Source organism: Ruditapes philippinarum, unplaced genomic scaffold (genome assembly GCF_026571515.1).
Source record: "Ruditapes philippinarum isolate M1 unplaced genomic scaffold, ASM2657151v2 ctg1873_1_1_1_1, whole genome shotgun sequence".
Classification (NCBI taxonomy): domain Eukaryota; kingdom Metazoa; phylum Mollusca; class Bivalvia; order Venerida; family Veneridae; genus Ruditapes; species Ruditapes philippinarum.
In genome coordinates, this window is record NW_026862884.1 from 1 (window position 1) to 19,166 (window position 19,166).

The 19,166-nt window shown below is 30.6% G+C and overlaps 1 protein-coding gene across 1 annotated transcript; it reads right to left on the bottom strand.

Moving 5' to 3' along the window:
- Nucleotides 1–4,209: 4,209 nt before the first annotated feature.
- On the bottom strand, nucleotides 4,210–18,451 carry LOC132720499 (uncharacterized; the record flags this gene model as incomplete). Its single annotated transcript, XM_060704651.1, has 6 exons — nucleotides 18,241–18,451; nucleotides 16,922–17,055; nucleotides 12,977–13,068; nucleotides 9,735–9,845; nucleotides 9,082–9,207; nucleotides 4,210–4,307 (listed from the first exon to the last, which is right to left on the bottom strand). Coding segments are annotated over exons 1-6 (720 nt in total), but the record flags the coding sequence as incomplete, so codon positions are not given.
- Between the last annotated feature and the right edge of the window lie 715 nt (nucleotides 18,452–19,166).

Genomic DNA, 19,166 nt, shown 5'->3' on the forward strand with positions numbered 1-19,166 from the left:
AATTTACAAAAAGTTTTAATGTTAAAGATCTTTATCATTAAACTGCCCTTTTTCCCCGGTTAAAAGTTAAAATAATCATACGCTCCATTGTCATATTGATACTACTGGGGACAATAGTATTTTCCCCCCCAAAAATTTTCGTTTTTACATGTAAATATCTGACAAATTTTGGCACTATTTTTTAAAATTTTTTTGTTTTTTCCCCCTTTAAATGAAATTTTTAGGATTTAACAATATCATGACTTGCCAAAGGAAATTTTTTGACAACTTCTATATCACTATATTTATTTAATACTATCATAATTTAGCTGTAGTTTATAAGTTTTTTTTTCAAATTCCATAAGGCCACATGGTCATGAGATTTTTTACTTTTACATGTCAATACAGTGTGAAATAAAAAAAAATCAAAATTAAAACATCGAAAATATAAATAAACCATTTTTAGATGCTCTATTTTAAATAAGCCTGAAATGTATTTTCTTCACAAAAACATTTAAAAAGGGAATTTTATTTTCCCTAACATTTACTATTTTTACTATTTCATTCTAACAGTTTTTTTTTGATAGGGGAAATGGACTGCAACTTGCAACATTTTCTTTATTTACACCTAGAACATGAAAAAGCAATCAAAAAAATAAATAAATAATAAAAAATAAATAAAAAAATAATAAAGAAATAAAAAAATAAAAAAATAAAAAAAAACAAAAAAAAACCAAAAAATTATCCCATTTTTTTCTTTTTTTTTTTGGGGGGGGGGGGGGGCTATTCATGAGTATAAACATAAAAAAACAAAATAGTTATTATCATTTATCTTTCGAAGTTTAAAAATAAAATTTGTAAAAATGGGGATTTCATTAGTTTTTTTAAATTTATGAAAATTTTGTTAAAAAATTTTTTAACTTTAAAATGATACTAAAAATATCTCGATATTTTACATGCATAGTAAATATAATCTTTCTTTCATAACAAAGTACAGAAGTATAAGGGGCTGGCAATCTTCACTATGTTCTACACCCAAAAACGAAGGAATATTAAACTTTGGAAACAATGCAAAGTTTGGATACAGTCATCGTGCACCTATTGGGTGTTTTTTTTTTTTGTCATAGAAGATAAAATATCTTTTTTCTAAGAATTTTTTAGAATATATAAATAATGAGCGCACCTAGATTTACTTGAGTATTGTATGGTTTTTTTAAAGTTTAAAATTTTTTTGTATGGTTTAACCTAAAATTTTAATTTTGTTGGGAATAAAAAAACCCAAAAAACAAAAAAGAAAAATACAAAAAAGAAAAACAAAAAACAACAAAATTTTTTGAGCTTAGTGAAAATTATCGGGTCTTTCCTTTACGAATTAAACCCGATTTTACCCCACAAAAAACGGATTTAAAGTAGCTTATATAAAGCCCCCAACTATACTTTTGCGTTTAAAATTCTGGCAGCAAGTATGATTACAATGACAAAAAAAAAAAACCCGTATTTTAAAGCCAAAGTAATAGTAAAACAAAATACCTACATTTTAATTTAAGAAAATGATTTTTAAAACTTGTCCCTTTTGTTTTTTTTGTTAAATGTTTGGTAATTTTTAACTTAATAGCATTCAAAATTAATTTTTAAAAGGTTTTTCAATTTTTTTAAATAAAAATTGCTAATTTTTGTTTAAAGCATTATTTTGTTTTTTTTGTAGTTACTACAAATTAAAATATTTGTAAACCCAAACCACATGTAAAGGGACAAAAGTCGACCTTAAATTTCTTAAATAAAACTGGCTGCAAAACATAAAATTACACAACGGTTTTTGTAAAAAAATTTTTAAAAACTAAAATTTTAAAATTTACAGTGGATTAAAAAATAAAAAATAAAAGAATAAATAAAAAATAAAAAATAAATAAATAAAAAAATAAATTTAAAAAAATAAAAAAAAATAATAAAAAAAAATAAATAAATAAATAAATAAAAAAATAAAGTGTAAAATTTTCTCTCCCTTTTTTTTGCCTGTGTTTATGGGAACTTCCCGGGTCTTTTATAGTGATTTGTTTAAATTTATAAACTGGGACCCAAAAGCTGCGGGCTTGGGGGCAAAAAAAACTTACCCCTCTCTCGACCTGCGATCTAAATTTTAAATAAGTCGGGTAAAAACATTAAAATTTAATCTCGAACATTTTGGTGATGCCACTAGATCGGGGGCTTTCTGATAGTCTAGATTTTTTTGTTTTATTTTGAAGTCCCTTAAATAAATAATGGATTTTTGGCTTTAGGTAGGACAGTTACAATTTCTGTCTTTAAAAATGCGTTTTATATTAATTTTTGCCCTTCTGACCGGCTGATCATGAATTAATATTCATGAATCAAACCAAAAAAAAAAAAATGAATAATAAAAAATTTGAATGTACGCGTGTGGTTTTGGTCTTATTGGAATCATATGAATAAAAACCGAAGAACTTTGATCTGATATTTGTAAATATGTTATACTCCCCAAAATTGTGTAGGTATTAATAAAATATAATAAAACAGGCAATCTTTCATAATTTTTGATTATTTTAACTTTCAATAAGTTTTGTATAGAATCACATTATGATAATGAACGAATATATACCACCAGTATTAAGAAAACTCTACTGAGGTCCAAAAGTCTAAATGCACAAAATTTGAACTTCTTACATAGATCAGCTATGATACTTTTAGAAAGATATGCAAAATATAACATATAAAAATTATGATAAATACAATTAAGCATGCAAGTTATTAGTCTAGAAGACCAACGCCCACTAGATGGTCATAACAATAGCTTCGCTTGTTTTTCTTCTTCCATATTTATATGATAATACCTTTTCCTTTCTCATTATTATCATTGTTATTCTTTTGCACTTTTATAAGCATTTGATAATTTACATTAAGTTTTCACTTGTCTTCTGTATCATACATGGCTCTCCGAGCCTTCCATTTCAGCGGATACTAGTGACTGTATGATGTTACAAAAGGTTAAATTTGTCATAATTTTAATTAGAGACTTAAAGTCATGTTTTAAGTCGCCAATAGTTGCCATGTTACATAAGCACACGACTATTGTGACCCATATAAGCTTCCATACTTTTTTATATATACATACCAGTCTTATTTTGATATCATTCCTAAATTAAAGTGTCAACGAAGCGGACAATATTTACTGACAGGGGTTTAAGAGCGCGTGATGTCGGCGTCAACCCAGGTCGGCAGAAAAGACTCTAAAATATGATATTTACCCCGAGCTTCCGTTGCGACCGGTGCAGACCAAAATCATGGTAAGTCTGGTTCCCAGCCTACATTTACTACGGAGTAAAAGGGGAAGGAACTCCAGACTAATTCATGGTCTGCACTGTTTGTTATTCGGTCAGTGTATATTTTGAAAATGTTGCTAAAAAGGGTTAATAGTTTTGTCCAGATTTATATATACATGTATTTATTTCGCATGGTAAGTCTTAATTAAGACTAAACGACTTTAAATATAAAAATAATGATGTAATATTCATGACAAATATCATCACTACAGTCTATAGTTAACTTTATGAACGAAGAAATTATCAATGCACAACGAGGATGTGGCATAATTGAAATGTAAAAATGTATTTTTTTCTTTCATAACAAAATAAATTAAATATTTTGCACTGATGAAAACATCTAGCCAAAACGTCTGAAATAAATAATTACGAAATGTTCGTGTTTGTGTTGCATATTTGTTAATTCTTTATAGATGGTAATAATAAAGAAAACCTCAACATTTTATAACAAATTGTCAAAGTGCATATCAAACAATTTTATCATAAAACTTACATTAAAATATTTTTTATCACACATAAAACTTTAATGTAAATGGAAAAGTGGTATGTACCGAACACTTATGCAGACGGTTCATTTTAAAACCTTGAAATTTTATATGTTAAGTTTTACATAACAAACATACAAGAATAAATAAAGAAAAGGAAAGTTATTGACATTTCAAGTTTTTTTAATGGTTTTTCATGTTTATATGTTTATGTATACACTTCACCGTTGTGGGTTCGAGTCCCGTCAACGACTTTGGCTTATTTCATTTGAGGAAGTTATTGAGCTAGTTTACGGAACATTTCACAATGATAAAAAAACTTTAAAAAAATAATACTAGAAGTGGCAAAATGCATTCGAATATTTGGCTAAGTGGTGTTATTTTTACATCAAGTAAAAAAAAATACTTACATGGGTGTCGAACTCTTCCAAAGACAACAGAGTGTTGAGTTCCGGTATTCTAGCATACGCCACCTCTTTCTTTGAACCACATTGTTGACCTATGACCCCTTGAATAATGACACAAATTAATACACTTTTAATTAAATGACGAAATCCTGAAACCATTTTTTTATATTTTAAAGTAATCCAGCTCCCTTTTACTATATGCTCTGTCTAGTACTTTAATTAATATCACTATCTCGATTATAGTTCAACAGACAGTAACACGCTTACTCTATCAAATCTGCACATGTAGCGTGAAATTTTAGAAAATAAAAACCGTGAACCGTTAAATTTTAAAACCGTACACTTTTTTTTCTACTTGATCTGATCTTGCAAAAATACTTAAGGCGTTTGTTACGTATTATAAAAATCGGAAAGATCAATATTGTCGAACAATTTCACAGAAGTTGAATACACATTATTAGATGTCTGCAGATGTATTAAAAGTAAGTATAATCTTTAAAAATCGTAAATCAACATTTACACACCACCGAAGGTTCGAAACCCACCAGTGACTTCTGGTGTCTATCTGCTGAGAAAGCTTAGTTTGGTGGTTTTACTTAGGTGCGACTTGAACTTGAAATGGCACCTGAGGTCTTCCTCCACCTATTTAGCTTAAAACTGACCATACGAATTTCATTATGTCAGTTTGACTGAACTCCGTCATTTTCACAGGAGGGCTTTTGTCCGTTTTGTCATTTTTTGGACGGTAAGGCTTTTGTCCGGGAAGTCTTTTGTCCGTTTCCCCTTTCCCCTCCCTTTCCCCTCCTAAAAAATGATGTAGATGTACTTCGAAACTGGCCTGCCACTGAAGTAAGTGTCAGGGAAAATTACCGCTAAATTTGACAGTTGTCCACTACAGAAATCAAATTAACAGTGCCACTGAATTTAAAAATGGCAATGCACGGGAGTTCTTTTAATTACAAAAGAGCAAATATTCTTCTTTGAAACAAACTTAAAGGTTCTTTATGCATTAAATAATTGAAAGCTCTCTATATTTTATTTATAAACCCTTGTAAATATGCCTTGATACATATTTTGCTAGTTATTGTTCCGTGCTCAATTTAATACGATGAATAGAACCTTTTTTAATCTGGATAAATATCTAAATAATAGAAGATTTTAAATATTTAACGAAAGGTTATGCAGTATGAATAGGCAAAACATTACTGCGGTACTGTCTAATAAACGCGCGCAACACTCGAATACCACATTCGTATCTGCGTAAAGCTAAAATACGACAAAGTGGCACTAAAATAGGACAAAGTGGCACTAAAATACGACAAAGTTACCTCGCGGAGCGGAAGAACGACATGGCATAAATTAGCTATTAAACTATATCATGCAAAACTGCATCTAACATTCGCTACAAATGAATTAGAAATCACTTGACAGCAATGATTGATAGATATCTTTATTCACTCAAGCACATTTGTAAAATATGAGAATTTTCTAATATAACTTTAAGCAATATCTTTTTTATGTAAACAACATGATTATAACAGTTCGTTTTCTTTAATGTAAATAAACTCGATATGATAATTATAAACATGTATTAATTTAGCGGCCTAGTGGCCCAGCGGCGTGAAGTTGGCGACCCAGCGGCATGAAGTTGGTGGCGTAGCGGCATGAAGGTGGTGACGTAGCGGCCCAGCGAACTAGCGACGTGAAGTTGGCGACCCAGCGGCGTGAAGTTGGCGGCCCAGCGGCATGAAGGTGGTGGCGTAGCGGTATGAAGGTGGTGACGTAGAGGTCCAGCGATCTAGCGACGTGAAGTTGGCGGCCAAGCGATATGAAGTTGAGGGCGTAGCGGCATAAAGGTGGTGGCATAGCGGCCCATCGACCTAGCGACGTGAACTTGGCGCCCAGTGGCCCAGCGGCATTAAGTTGGCGACCTAGCGGCCTATCGTGAAGTATGCGGCCTAATGGTACAGCAGACGGGCGGCGTTAGGTTGATGGCCTAGCGGTATGACGACCTAAACATTTAATGTTGTACTAGTTTGTCAAAGTAATTAAAACGACTCTTAATAAAGATTTTAAGAACATGATATTGTCTTTCAAAAGATATATAAGAACAAAAAAATCACATCAAAACTATTTTAATTTCATCATTATTTGTGAAGTTGACAGCATAATGGCCCAGTGGCATGGCGGCCTAAAATTTTACAGTTGTAGAAATGTTATTAAAACATAACAAACGGCACATAATAAAGCTCTTAATACAATACATACAATACAGTGTACTTGATACTTTAAAGATATATAAACAAAAATCACTTTCTAATGTTTATTGTACATCAGTGGGTTTATTTAAATTAATAATGGTCGTCAGACATATGTACAATCATAATTGTATCGAAACAGATTTTTTTTCCTTCGGATGTTAAAAATGTACATTTTACATAATTTCTGTTTCTGATCACGTGGTACAACTACTAGATGGGGACGTTCATATTGTTGCGTAGCTCTATATTCCGAACGGTATTCACATTTTACATATTGGATTGAACCAGTCTTTTGATGTTATTATAATGTATAAACACGTTTTTTTCATTACATTTAAACAAACATAATTCTTCTCGTCATGTAACATTTTTCTTTCTTTGAAATAGAACTAAAGGGCCAGCGTACAATAGAGGTTGCAGTGACGAGCCGATATCCTGTTTTTCAAATAGTAAAAAGTTATATATTAAAAAATATTTCTTTTTTTATAAAATTTATGAACAGTAAAATTATGGTTTTATAATCGTATGGTTGATTCTGAATGTGTTTGTTATTTAACACACACATGAATATTGTACATAAACAGAATTAAATGTTCTGGAACAAAATATTCTGCTTTTAAGTAGGGGTTCATCCGTTTAGCAATGATTTCTTGTACGCGTCATTCACGTATAAGGCAATTTACCATCATATTTATTTCATACCAGTATTTTGCAGTTTCATTTTTCTTTTCTTTTTATTACATTAATTTTTTGCAGCAGATAAATAGCTTTATATATACATTTTGATTCAATTTCGAAAACAAATACTAGTAGAAAGTGAACAAGTCTCGTATATTTAAGATAGAGGGATTCTTTCATCAAGATGAAATATTGCGCCAGAGAGCACGTGCATGTCGTCTGCTAGTAAAGGCGGCCAAAGCCAATATATTTATCAGCATGGTGTGGGCTAAAACTGAAAGAAAAGGTGAGAAATTCGTTGCAGGAATTTTAAATAATTCTTTAAAACTAATATAAATACATAGAAATCGGGACTTCCAGTAAAGGAATATCACAGAAACATGACTTGAAAAGTGGTAAACACAAACGAGAGTTCATTTAAAAGTTTATTAAATTAATATGTTAGACATAATTATATATTATTATATAATAAAATGTTATATACAACAGTAGATGATAAAATAATCATTTTTCTTTTCTAACATATTTTCGAAGATTTTTAAAAATACTTACGGCATTCTGGAACATGTAAATAATTTTTGGCATTAAATAAAGCTTAGTTGTATATCAATGTGGATAAATGACGTCACGATGATTAACAAAAACTACATGTATATGACTTTCAGAAATGGCTGAGTCAGCAGAATAATGTGATGGTATTTACTAAATGTTTAAAGATTAAGAGCAAAATACATTTAAGGGGTCAGTTTGAAACAGTAAAATTTAATACTAGATTTATAATGCGTTAATGAGTAATATTTACATGTTGTTAGATGTAGATATACTGGTTACTGATAAGTAATGCTGCAATTTTTCATTGGACAACTATCACCAATAGACTTTGCTAAAGCAAATTTGTGATTTATTTTAAATTTTAACAATGATGACAAAAAAAAAGGGAAATTACTGATTGATTCCAACACTTGATAGATAACATTGCCATGTATAAACTGTTGTTTGACATATTTAACTCGAATGAACTGTAAACATGTTTATATCTTATAAAATATGTTCACATATGATAAAACTAACTACAAAGAAAAACTCATGAAAATTGACGATAATTGGCGACAATTTCCAAAGATATCAAACGATTTTGAAAAACAGAATGTTTTTTTTTTTGTATTTTTAAATAATTGGCCAGGTTACAAGTTATAACAACCTTCACAGACACTGGGGTTGTAGATCCCCACACGCCTGAATCCACTTAAACCAAATAAATGGTATATTTGTCAATCCCAGCACATATACTGATCATAATATTATTTATCAATAAAACTTAAATATAAGTACAGATATTATTTTCTACGATAATGATCAATTTTAAACTTCATCTTCTTTAGAAACAACAATGAATATGCAATTAATTATCTTCTTAAAAAAACCAACTAAATATCAAAGATGAAAATGATAAGAGAATAAAGGTTTGAAAATCTTATTGAGCGAAAATAAAGTAATTTCATTGATAATCAATTTTCCTCCGGTAGTCATAGGAGATTGTAGAAATGTTAAGTCTTTCACGTGTCAACACAGAGCTGAAAAAGCAAAGAACAGGACAGTATAATATTAGGCATGTAGCTTAAAGTGCAGATAACTCATGAACAATATCATGGGCTGTTATCCAAGAGTCGTCTCCCTTTTCAACAAAAATATACAATTTATTTAAACTAATATTGCCCCGGGATGTTAAAGAACGTAAAATGTTGAAAATAACTTAAAGCCCTAATAACATTATTTATCAAGTCACGTGATAATAAAACCTGACATATAGTGTCATTTAATACACAAAAATCAATAAAAAATTATTATTTAGTTCACACAACATTCCTTCAATACCTTTTCTCAAATGTGAAGTTTATAACGGGTCCTAAAAACCAAAAGACGTTAAAAATCTTACTATTTTCTCCGAATGAAAAGTACCATTCTAAGCTAGGGGAACCAAACTTTACTCCCGTAGCTCGGCACAGATCTTCTATAATTTCAGTGATTGGTGCATCATTCATATTACCATGTATATAAACACCTGAAATTATTGTGCTGTTTAAAAAATGGTAAAATCTGAACAATTTAACGTGAAATAAATGGCATTAAACGGGATAGAAATGTATATTAATTCATGTTGCATACCACGCAAAGAATTTTTTTATTTATAGAACAAACTTAAATATCCTCTATATATATTACTAGACCATTGCTGGTAAAGTATCCTTTATTTCACATATTAAAAAGTTGATATATTACAGTGTACATTACCGTCCATAACTTTAAATAGGACCCCTGACAAAACTCCAGTGATTTTGTTCTTTTGATTGATTGTTTCAGAGGTTAAAAATTAGAGCTAGTAAATGTTTTGGTTACAATTGCATGAAATACATGTTCTTACAAACTATACAACATAAGCAAATTGGTTGGGCTACCAAATAAGACTGAGTCCATTTTGGTTGTAAGTCGGCGGCCATGAGTCCGAACTAATTGATGCGGGATTTTACATTATTAATTTATTATTTAATAATAATAAGATGTGGATATGATAGTATAAAAATATATTACTGAAAACTGTGTCTTTAATCAAACATTTCTTCTGACCAAACTTATAGTTCGCACATCGCATGTACAGTATGTACTTTGTAGGACAACTTGACCACGTGACTTGTATCGCGGCTGAAAATTAATGGGATGATGTTATCCACTATATATATATTTCTCACGAGCGCATAATATAATTTCATTCAACTCGTTCAATAAAATTTAAATGCAGTATTGATCTCACACTCATTCATTATTCTCTATCCAGTGTTTTATTGTAAAATATCAGATTATTATATAGAGGATATTTGTTTGTTTGTGTGTAAGATGAAATTTTATTTCATCGAGTGGGCTTTAAAAACAGTATTCTCACGAGTGGCGAAGCCACGAGTGAGAATACTGTTTTTAAAGTTCACGAGATGAAATAAAATTACATCTTACACAACAAACAGACAAATTTTCTTTTTATTTTATGCTTAAAAACAAGTTAAAACGAAATTTCCATAATTTTAACGTTAATATTAAAACTGTTTCCCCCATTGAGAGCCCCATTTATTCGGAATTTCTCATTAAAAAAAGAAGTCTTGAGCTGAAAAATAAGTCCGCCAATCAACATTAAATGACGGTGATATTTATTAATTTTATTAAAAAAATATGAATGATCGCTTGTTTTGATAATAAAAACAAACAATTCTTGTAGGAGAAAAAGTCCAACCATCCATCCATATTTCTGTTACTTAGTGCGAATTTATATTAGACCTGGCTTTGTAAATTGTAAGCGGCAGCCATTTTTTAAAGTTGTGTATTTCATGGGAGGAAAATAATTGTGTAAGATTCAGAGGGATATAATTTGGATTTGTTAGTCATACACATTTTTAAAAGAAAGAAAACTTATTTGAGGATTGTAACAGACAAAAAATAAGTGTTGACAGATGTGAAAACATTCAGAAAAGAACCTAGGAAAATGGAAAAATTGGAAACCTGCTCAAGAACGCTGGGTTGATTTAACTTATTCTTCAAGTTATGGCTGTCAATGCTTTCAATTTTTCATAAAGCATACGGCAGTTATTGCTCGTAGGATACTTTAATATGCCCAAATGTCATCAAGAGCAGTTTTGCATGGGGAAGGAATGTATTTTTGAGACTGTCAAAATGAAACAAAAAAACGAAATTTGGTGATTGGAATTTCATGAATTTGAATGAATAGAAGTAAGTTTTCTTCTTTTTATTACTTTTGACATTTAAGTTATTTATCAATTTCAGTTTTGCTTTTTCTTTAAACAGCCTGACATTGTCAGAATTGTCAGCAAAAATAAAATTGAGGTACCACATGGGGAAAATCTTAAAAAAGTAGTTTCGTCATTGAAAAGAGTGAAATTATATTTTGATAATTTTCACTGTGAAATTACCAAATATAATTTTCACGGATAAATCAGTAATCCACTGAAAAGCATAAAATAAATTGTGATAAACAACTAGTAAAATTATAAAATAAATATAATTTTCACTGTAGCCGGACTATATCTGAATGCGGATGAAAAGAAAATTAAACTAAATGAAATAACAGGCAGAAATAAATGCTGTCATACGTAAATTTTGTTTCTATAGAAAAAGAATGTCAATGTCACCATTCATGTAAAAAATGTTACAAAATTAGAGAAATTTAACAGAACTATATTTCGAAATTGATGATGTGACGTCATGATGTGATGAAATCACAAAGAAGAATGCTCGACGTTACGCGGCAAAATCAGTAAAAAATATTTAAAATTACTTAAAAAGCATGAAATAAAAAGAAAATTTATTTGTTTAAGATTGATATATATTTCATTCGTGAACACCAGCTATTATATTTTCACGAGTGGCGTAGCCACGAGTGAAAATATTGCATCTGGTGTTCACTCAGTGAAATTATATTTCAATCTTACATGCAAAACAAACACATATCCTCTATTTATCACATATTCGTGCCGCTTTTACAATTCCGTACATATGATTTTGCACGGATGTGCATATTTTTTTAAGTAATCTCATTTGCGTTCAAAGACGCGCTAAATGTAAGCGTTACATTATATGCGCGTCAATGAAATTTTCTTTTGCACTATAAACGCATCTTTATTTTGGGTATGTGATAAATAAATAGAGGATATTTGTTTGTTTTGCATGTAAGATTGAAATATAATTTCACTGAGTGAACACCAGATGCAATATTTTCACGAGTGTCGTAGCCACGAGTGAAAATATAATAGCTGGTGTTCACGAATGAAATAAATTTAATCTTATATGTAAAACAAATAAATTTTCTTTTTATTTCATGCTTTTTAAGTGATTACTGATTTTGCCGCGTAACGCCGCGCATTCTCTTTTGTGACGTCATCACATCATGACGTCACATCATCAATTTTGAAATATAGTTCTGTTAAATTTCTCTAATTTTGTTACATTTTAACATGATGTATGGGGACATCGACTTTCTTTTCCTAAAGAGGCAAAATTTACGTATGACGGCATTTATTTCTGCCTGTTATTCCATTAAGTTATGATTTTCTTTTCATCCGCATTCAGATATAGTCCGGCTACAGTGAAAATAATATTTGATAAATTTCACTAGTGGTTTATCAGAATATAATCATCTGATAATTATATTAAAATAAAACACTTGAAAGCATGAAATAAAATGTTATATTCGTGTACATTCATAAGTATTCATGTATTGATATTGACGTCATTTGGTGTATTGATTTTACAGTGTCCATGACGTTATCTAATTGACGTCATTTAGAGTATTGATAAATAGAGGATATTGAATGAGTGTTAGTTCAATACTGAATTTATTGCACGAGTTGAGTAAAATTATATTATGCGAGCCTCTGGCGAGCATAATATTATTTCATTCAACGAGTGCAATAAATTCAGTAATGAACTAACACGAATTTAATATTCTATTCATCACATACCCAAAATAAAGGCCGTTTAAAGTGAAATAAGAGTCATTTTCCGTTGACGCGCCTAAAGTAGAACTCTAACATTTAGCGCGTCTTTACACTATGTTTGCATAACGCTAATGACGTCACGTCAAAATATATGCACGGCCGTGCAATACTATATTTACGGAGTCGCAAAATCGGCACGGGTGTGTGATAAAACACCTTTTTTGACGTCGGAAATCCCTATTATCGGACTTTGCTTTGACGTCGATAACTTTTGCTTGGTTCATTTAGTTAAACAAGATTAAATAAAATAATCATTATTGAGAAAAACCTTACTATTTGTCAGAAAGAACAACGCCCTGTTTATACTGTATACAGGAGTTAAAGAAACACTTCCAGATGCACATGTTGGATTTGCTGTCGGTGTCCTGCAATATAAAATAAATAGAGAATATTTGTTTGTTTTACATGTAAGATTGAAATATAATTTCACTGAGTGAACACCAGATGCAATATTTTCACGAGTGGCGTAGCCACGAGTGAAAATATAATAGCTGGTGTTCACGAATGAAATATATTTCAATCTTATATGTAAAACAAATAAATTTTCTTTTTATTTTATGCTTTTTAAGTGATTTTAAGTATTTGTTTACTGATTTTGCCGCGTAACGTCGCGCATTTTCCTTTGTGACGTCATTATATCATGACGTCACATCATAAGTTTTGAAATATAGTTCTGTTAAATTTCTCTAATTTTGTTAAATTTTTAACATGATGTATGATGACATTGACTTTCTTTTCCTAAATAATCAAATTTACGTATGACGGCATTTATTTCTGCTTGTTATTCCATTTGGTTATGATTTTCTTTTCATCCGCATTCAGATATAGTCCGGCTACAGTGAAAATTATATTTTATAAATTTCACTAGTGGTTTATCAGAATATAATCATCTGATATATTGTAATAAAACACTGGAAAGCATGAAATAAAGAACAATAATTAATTATTTTACATGATCAACAAAAACATTACGTTGTTATGATAGCGTTAAATCCTAACGTTATATCCATCGATGAGAACGTCTTCAGCAAGCTGAGAAAGTTAAGCGGTTACATAAATACTTCAAGTTAAGAACATATTTGATCAAAACTAATTATGGGCAATTAATTCTAAATTGATTTTAAACTGTTGCCATATACACAGTATTAAGAACACAGCCTTAAAACCCGGGCAATTGTGCCTTGGTGTATTCGTGTTCTATGTTCAAAGCCTCTGATCTGAAGTATACGGAAGTATACGGTAAAAACCGATGTTTCGACCTCAACAAATCTTACAAATTTGAAAAAATGTCAAAAATGATCATACAAAAATATACCGTTACAGTTTGAACCTGGTGAGGGGGTGGTGGTGGTGTTGGGGGGGGGGGGGGGGTCAAATACTTAACTAGATACTAGAGAAACGAGAATAATTATATTAAATAACCATTACGACAGCTTTAATAGAATTGTAAAAGTAAGGTCATACATTAATTTGGTAATTACGAACTTATGAAGATACTTTTGTTTGCAAAATCTTTATCAATGCAGCTAAAAGACTTTGAAAGCATTCATGAGTTTAATTTACAATGTAATCTTTAAAGTCATAATTAAAGTACTGAAGTCTGTCTCTCCAATACGAAAAGATAGACAATGCAGTCTGATTGGCGTACTATAATAAATAAATAAAACATTAACGTGTCTTCCACCAATCTCTTACAATTCCCTCAACATATGAATTTAAGATAAAAGTAACAAAAATGTAAACCAAGCAATATTTTGACTTCAAAAACAGATTCAAAATTACTTTAGGCAAACTGTTCATTTCTTAGTTCTGAATTTTTCATACATTATTCTCTAAATGTCCTCAAAATAAATACACTAGACAGGCACCGGAATGAAACTTTTCTCCTTATAAAGAATAAAGTGGTGGTTTCCAAACTTGACCCACGTGGGTCAGGTTAGAGCGTTAAGATTTCACAATATTTGTCACAGTGAACTCTGGAAACGTTAAAGAACATTTCAAATGGATGGCTTAGACTTGTTTCAATCATACAGTATCCACAATGTCTGTAATTGTAACATTCAGGCTTTGTTTTTAAACTACTCTGTGATTCTGTCGGCATCTAGATTACGTTCAACATATAAAGACGCTTTAAAACCAAACTATAAAGAATGCAGACATATATTCATGCTGGGACTTTCAAATAATGTTATTTTTAATTCTAACACTCACGTGATTTTGTCAATATAGACAAAGAAGGAAAAAAACTGGTGTTAAACTGCCAATAAACACCGGCTAGGGACTACTTGTATATGCGCTGTTATGTTTTCACCCTCGATTGTATTGTTTACAAAGCATTTTAAAGCAACAATAAAAAGCATTTTTATTTATATTTTCAGTTCGTATAATGTTTTCTTTTCATGCAATACCGAAATAATATCTCACGTACACTAACGCCACATATTAGATCCATATTAGTTAATAAATATTTTGACAAAACGGCGCCAATCCGTAAGTAGCGTAATGACGTCATCCTAAGTAAACAACTCAATCATAAACAAGCTGACGTTATTTCATACGTACAAGAATGATAAATGGGGCACTGATGTAAAAACAATAAGACGTAAGTTTTTATTGTTGAAAACTTGATAAAATAACGTATTTTTCTTATTATTTCTTTTGTTTGATAATTTCTACATCATCGCAACAGTAGGGTGCGAGAATCGAACAGCGTTATATACAAAAATCTGCACCGGAAGTTATTTCCGCTTGAAAAATAACATTAGTGATTTTCCTTATTTTATCATGTTAGAATCGAAATAACATCGGCCTGAGAGGTGTATATCGGCTATTTAACACCGGTTTTGTCGTTTTGATGCGACAAAATTAACCACTCAGGCCTACGGCCTTCGTGGTAAATTCCTACGCATCAAAACTCCAAACCGGTGTTAAATAGCCGATATACACCTCTCAGGCCGATGTTATTTCTTAAATAGCGTGATTTGAGTACATTAAATCATTTTCATATTTTTGTTACTAATTTGTCTGAGTATCCCTTTAAATGTAACAGAAGCAAAAGATGGTTTAGGTAATTGGCCAATTATTATATATAAACGCATTTCTGATGCATTATAAACCTTTAAATAAGTAAGAAGGCATTGGTACATATTATGACCACACATTACCAATTAAGTCAAATAAAAAAATATGTCAAAAACAAAGGATTTGACTGGGGACAGTACAAATAATGACACTCGATTGTTTGAGCGATGCGGAAGTATGTTTATCAAATGTACATAACGCTTTTCTGCTTGGCTCTAAACACATGGTGATGGATACATACATGTATGAACAGGGCAACATATATGATAAGTAATTATATAAAAGTAGAGCCTAATGGAACTATTTGCAAAAGTGTATACCAAGTCGGATAATGTTATGTTTTTGGCTGAAATAACATAGAAAACGACATGATTTCAATACGGGTCAGACATTCTGACGACAGTACAGCAAGTCCAAAACAAGTATACTAGTAAGTGGTAAAATATTTATTGTGCAGAGTGAAATACGATCCTTTCTTTGACGACTTATACCCGATTTTTCACACAAAAAGCCTTGGGTATTATATAACTTATATCTTGCTTTAAACTAAAGCCTTGTGCTATTGTATGTGTCGATTACAGATAGATATACTAAATAGACACGTGACACAACACAAATATCTTTTATTTAAATTTTAAAGGAAGTTTATGTTATTGAAACTAGGCAAATAAGTTTATACCTTACTAAATAAATGAAACGACTTTGCACGTTTTGTAAATCAATATTTAATTGTGTGGTTATTAAAATCTTACATTGCTTAATTTCATGTACATGTATTTTAGTAATGCATTACTTTTTCTTTGTACTGGAAAGTTTAATTTGGAACTCCTAATTGCTTCAAAATAAAAATGTTGTTGATTAAATTACATGTATATTGTATAAGTATAGATACGATTTTGTCCAGGCATTTTCTGCTGACATTGTAAAGTTTCTCAGCCCCGTCACAACGGTCGATGCTAGAAATTTAAGAGGACCTAAATTTAAGATTTGATAGTAAATTCAATAGATAGGTATAGGTAGGTAGGTCGGTAGGTTGGTCGGTAGGTCGGTAGGTAAATAAATTGATTGATAAATAAATAAATAAATAAATAAATAAATAAATAAATAAATAAATAAATAAATAAAGAGATAACTTACTCTCCTTTTGACGCCAGTGTATATTGTGAACTGCCCGGGTCTTTAGTTATAGTTGTTTTGTAATTAATATCCGGAATATACGGTGCAGGTCTTGGCAGTGCATAATACACCTCACTCATCTCCCGACCTACGACCTAAATATAAATACATCGAATTTAACATTAGCAAATTCAAATGTTTTTATCATTATTTGAAATACATGCACATTGTAGAGCAGTCCAAGTTCAGGGCTTTTTTTACAGGTTGGGGAAGCAGCCCTGCCATTAATTTTTGGGAAAATTAAGGGGGAGAAAAAACTTGATGTAAATTTGATTTTAAAGATTTTTTTTCTTTGGGGAAGCAGCCCTATAACTGCCCCTGCTATAGAAGGAAAAAAGCCCTGAAGTTCTTGGTCTGCACTGATCGTTATTCGGTCAGTGAATATTTTGAACAAAATGTGCTAAAAATGATAAATGGTGCTGCCCAGATTTAGATTTACATTTATTTAGCATGGGATGTATTTATGAAGTCAAAAATGACATAAAATCCAGAAACAATGAAAATATATCAACATGATTAAGAAATGATTTTATAAGGACAATAGCATTAAAGCACAAGGAAGATGTGGCAGAATTGAAATGTTTTGTATTTTTCTGTATATAAATGATAATAAAAAAGAAACATCAACATTTTATTACAAATTGTCCCAGTGCATAATTATCATAAAATTTACATTTAAATATTTTTTAACAGTGGAAGTTTAATATGAATTTTTGATAAAAGTAAATGAAATGTAAACAAAGTGGTATTTTGACTTTCTATACAAAATTCCTTTACTACTGATTGTTTAAAAGTAACAGAAGCAAAAGGTGGTTAAGGCAATTGGCCAATTATTAAATTCTTGGAAACTATATCAGGACTCTATATATAAACAATATTTTGAGAAACAGAAATAAAAAGCATTATGGGTGTTGAAATAATTAAAAAGGCATTGGTCTATATTATGACCACACATTAAAATGGAAGAGCACTTAAGCAGACAATTAATTCTAAAACATTCAAGTTTTGTATGTTAAGTTTAATTTAACAAACATAAAATTTAAAAGTTTTTAAAGTTTGTTTCCCTCTTTACATGTTTTTGTTAACACCTCAATGTTGTGGGGTTCGAGTCCCGTCAAAAACTTTGCATAATTTCATTTGAGGATGTTCAGCTAGCTTATGGATCATTTAACAATGAAAAAAAAATCATCATAATAATTAAAACGAGAAATGGCAAAATGCACATGAACAATTTTGCAAAGATATTTTTACAGGGAATTAAAATAAACAAAAATACTTACATGGGTGTCGAACTCTTCCAAAGACAACAGAGTGTTGAGTTCCGGTATTCTAGCAAACTCCACCTCTTTCTTTGAACCACAATGTTGACCTATGACCCCTTGAATAATGGCACAAATGAATACGACTGTAATTAATAAAAGACGAAATCCTGGAATCATTTTTTTAAAATATCTTTAAATAATCCAGCTCCTTTTTACTTTAAGCTCTGTTTAGTACACCAGACAGTAACACGCTAACTCTATCAAATCTGTACATGTAGCGTAAAATATCAGAATATGAAAAACTTAACCGTACACTTTTTTAAATTGACCTTAAAAATAAATTAGGCGTGTGTGACGTATTATAAGTAGGACAGAAAAATATAATAGCTGAATGTTTAAGGAATATCATATAAGATATAAAAAAAAACAACACCACCACCACCACCACCACCCAAAACACACAAGAAGAACAACACAAAAACCCAACAAAACAACAAATTCCTTGCTGTCTTAGATGTCTGCATATGTATTAAAAATAAATATAATCTTTATAAATCGTAAAATAACACATACACACATGTTAACATTCACACAGAGACACGTGTTATATTTTTTCACTGGTGTAGGCTCGAATCCCGTCAGTGACATTGGTTTCTTTTCTTTCGTTGATAAAACCTAAAGACCACTAAGAATATTTAGCTAGCTAAGTAAAGAAAGGTTGGTGCCATTTGCAGCTAAAATGGTGCAGGAAGGGGCACCTGAGGTCAGCTAAAAACTCGCCGTACGAATTTCATATTGTCAGTATGATTGAAACCCCAGAAAAACAAACATTAACATACACTGGTACTCGTATACAGTATATATATCGTAAGCCTATCGTCGTTATTTGACAGTCCAGTCATGGCTGTGCTTGAAACATTCTTTACTCATTAAAACTTTAAACT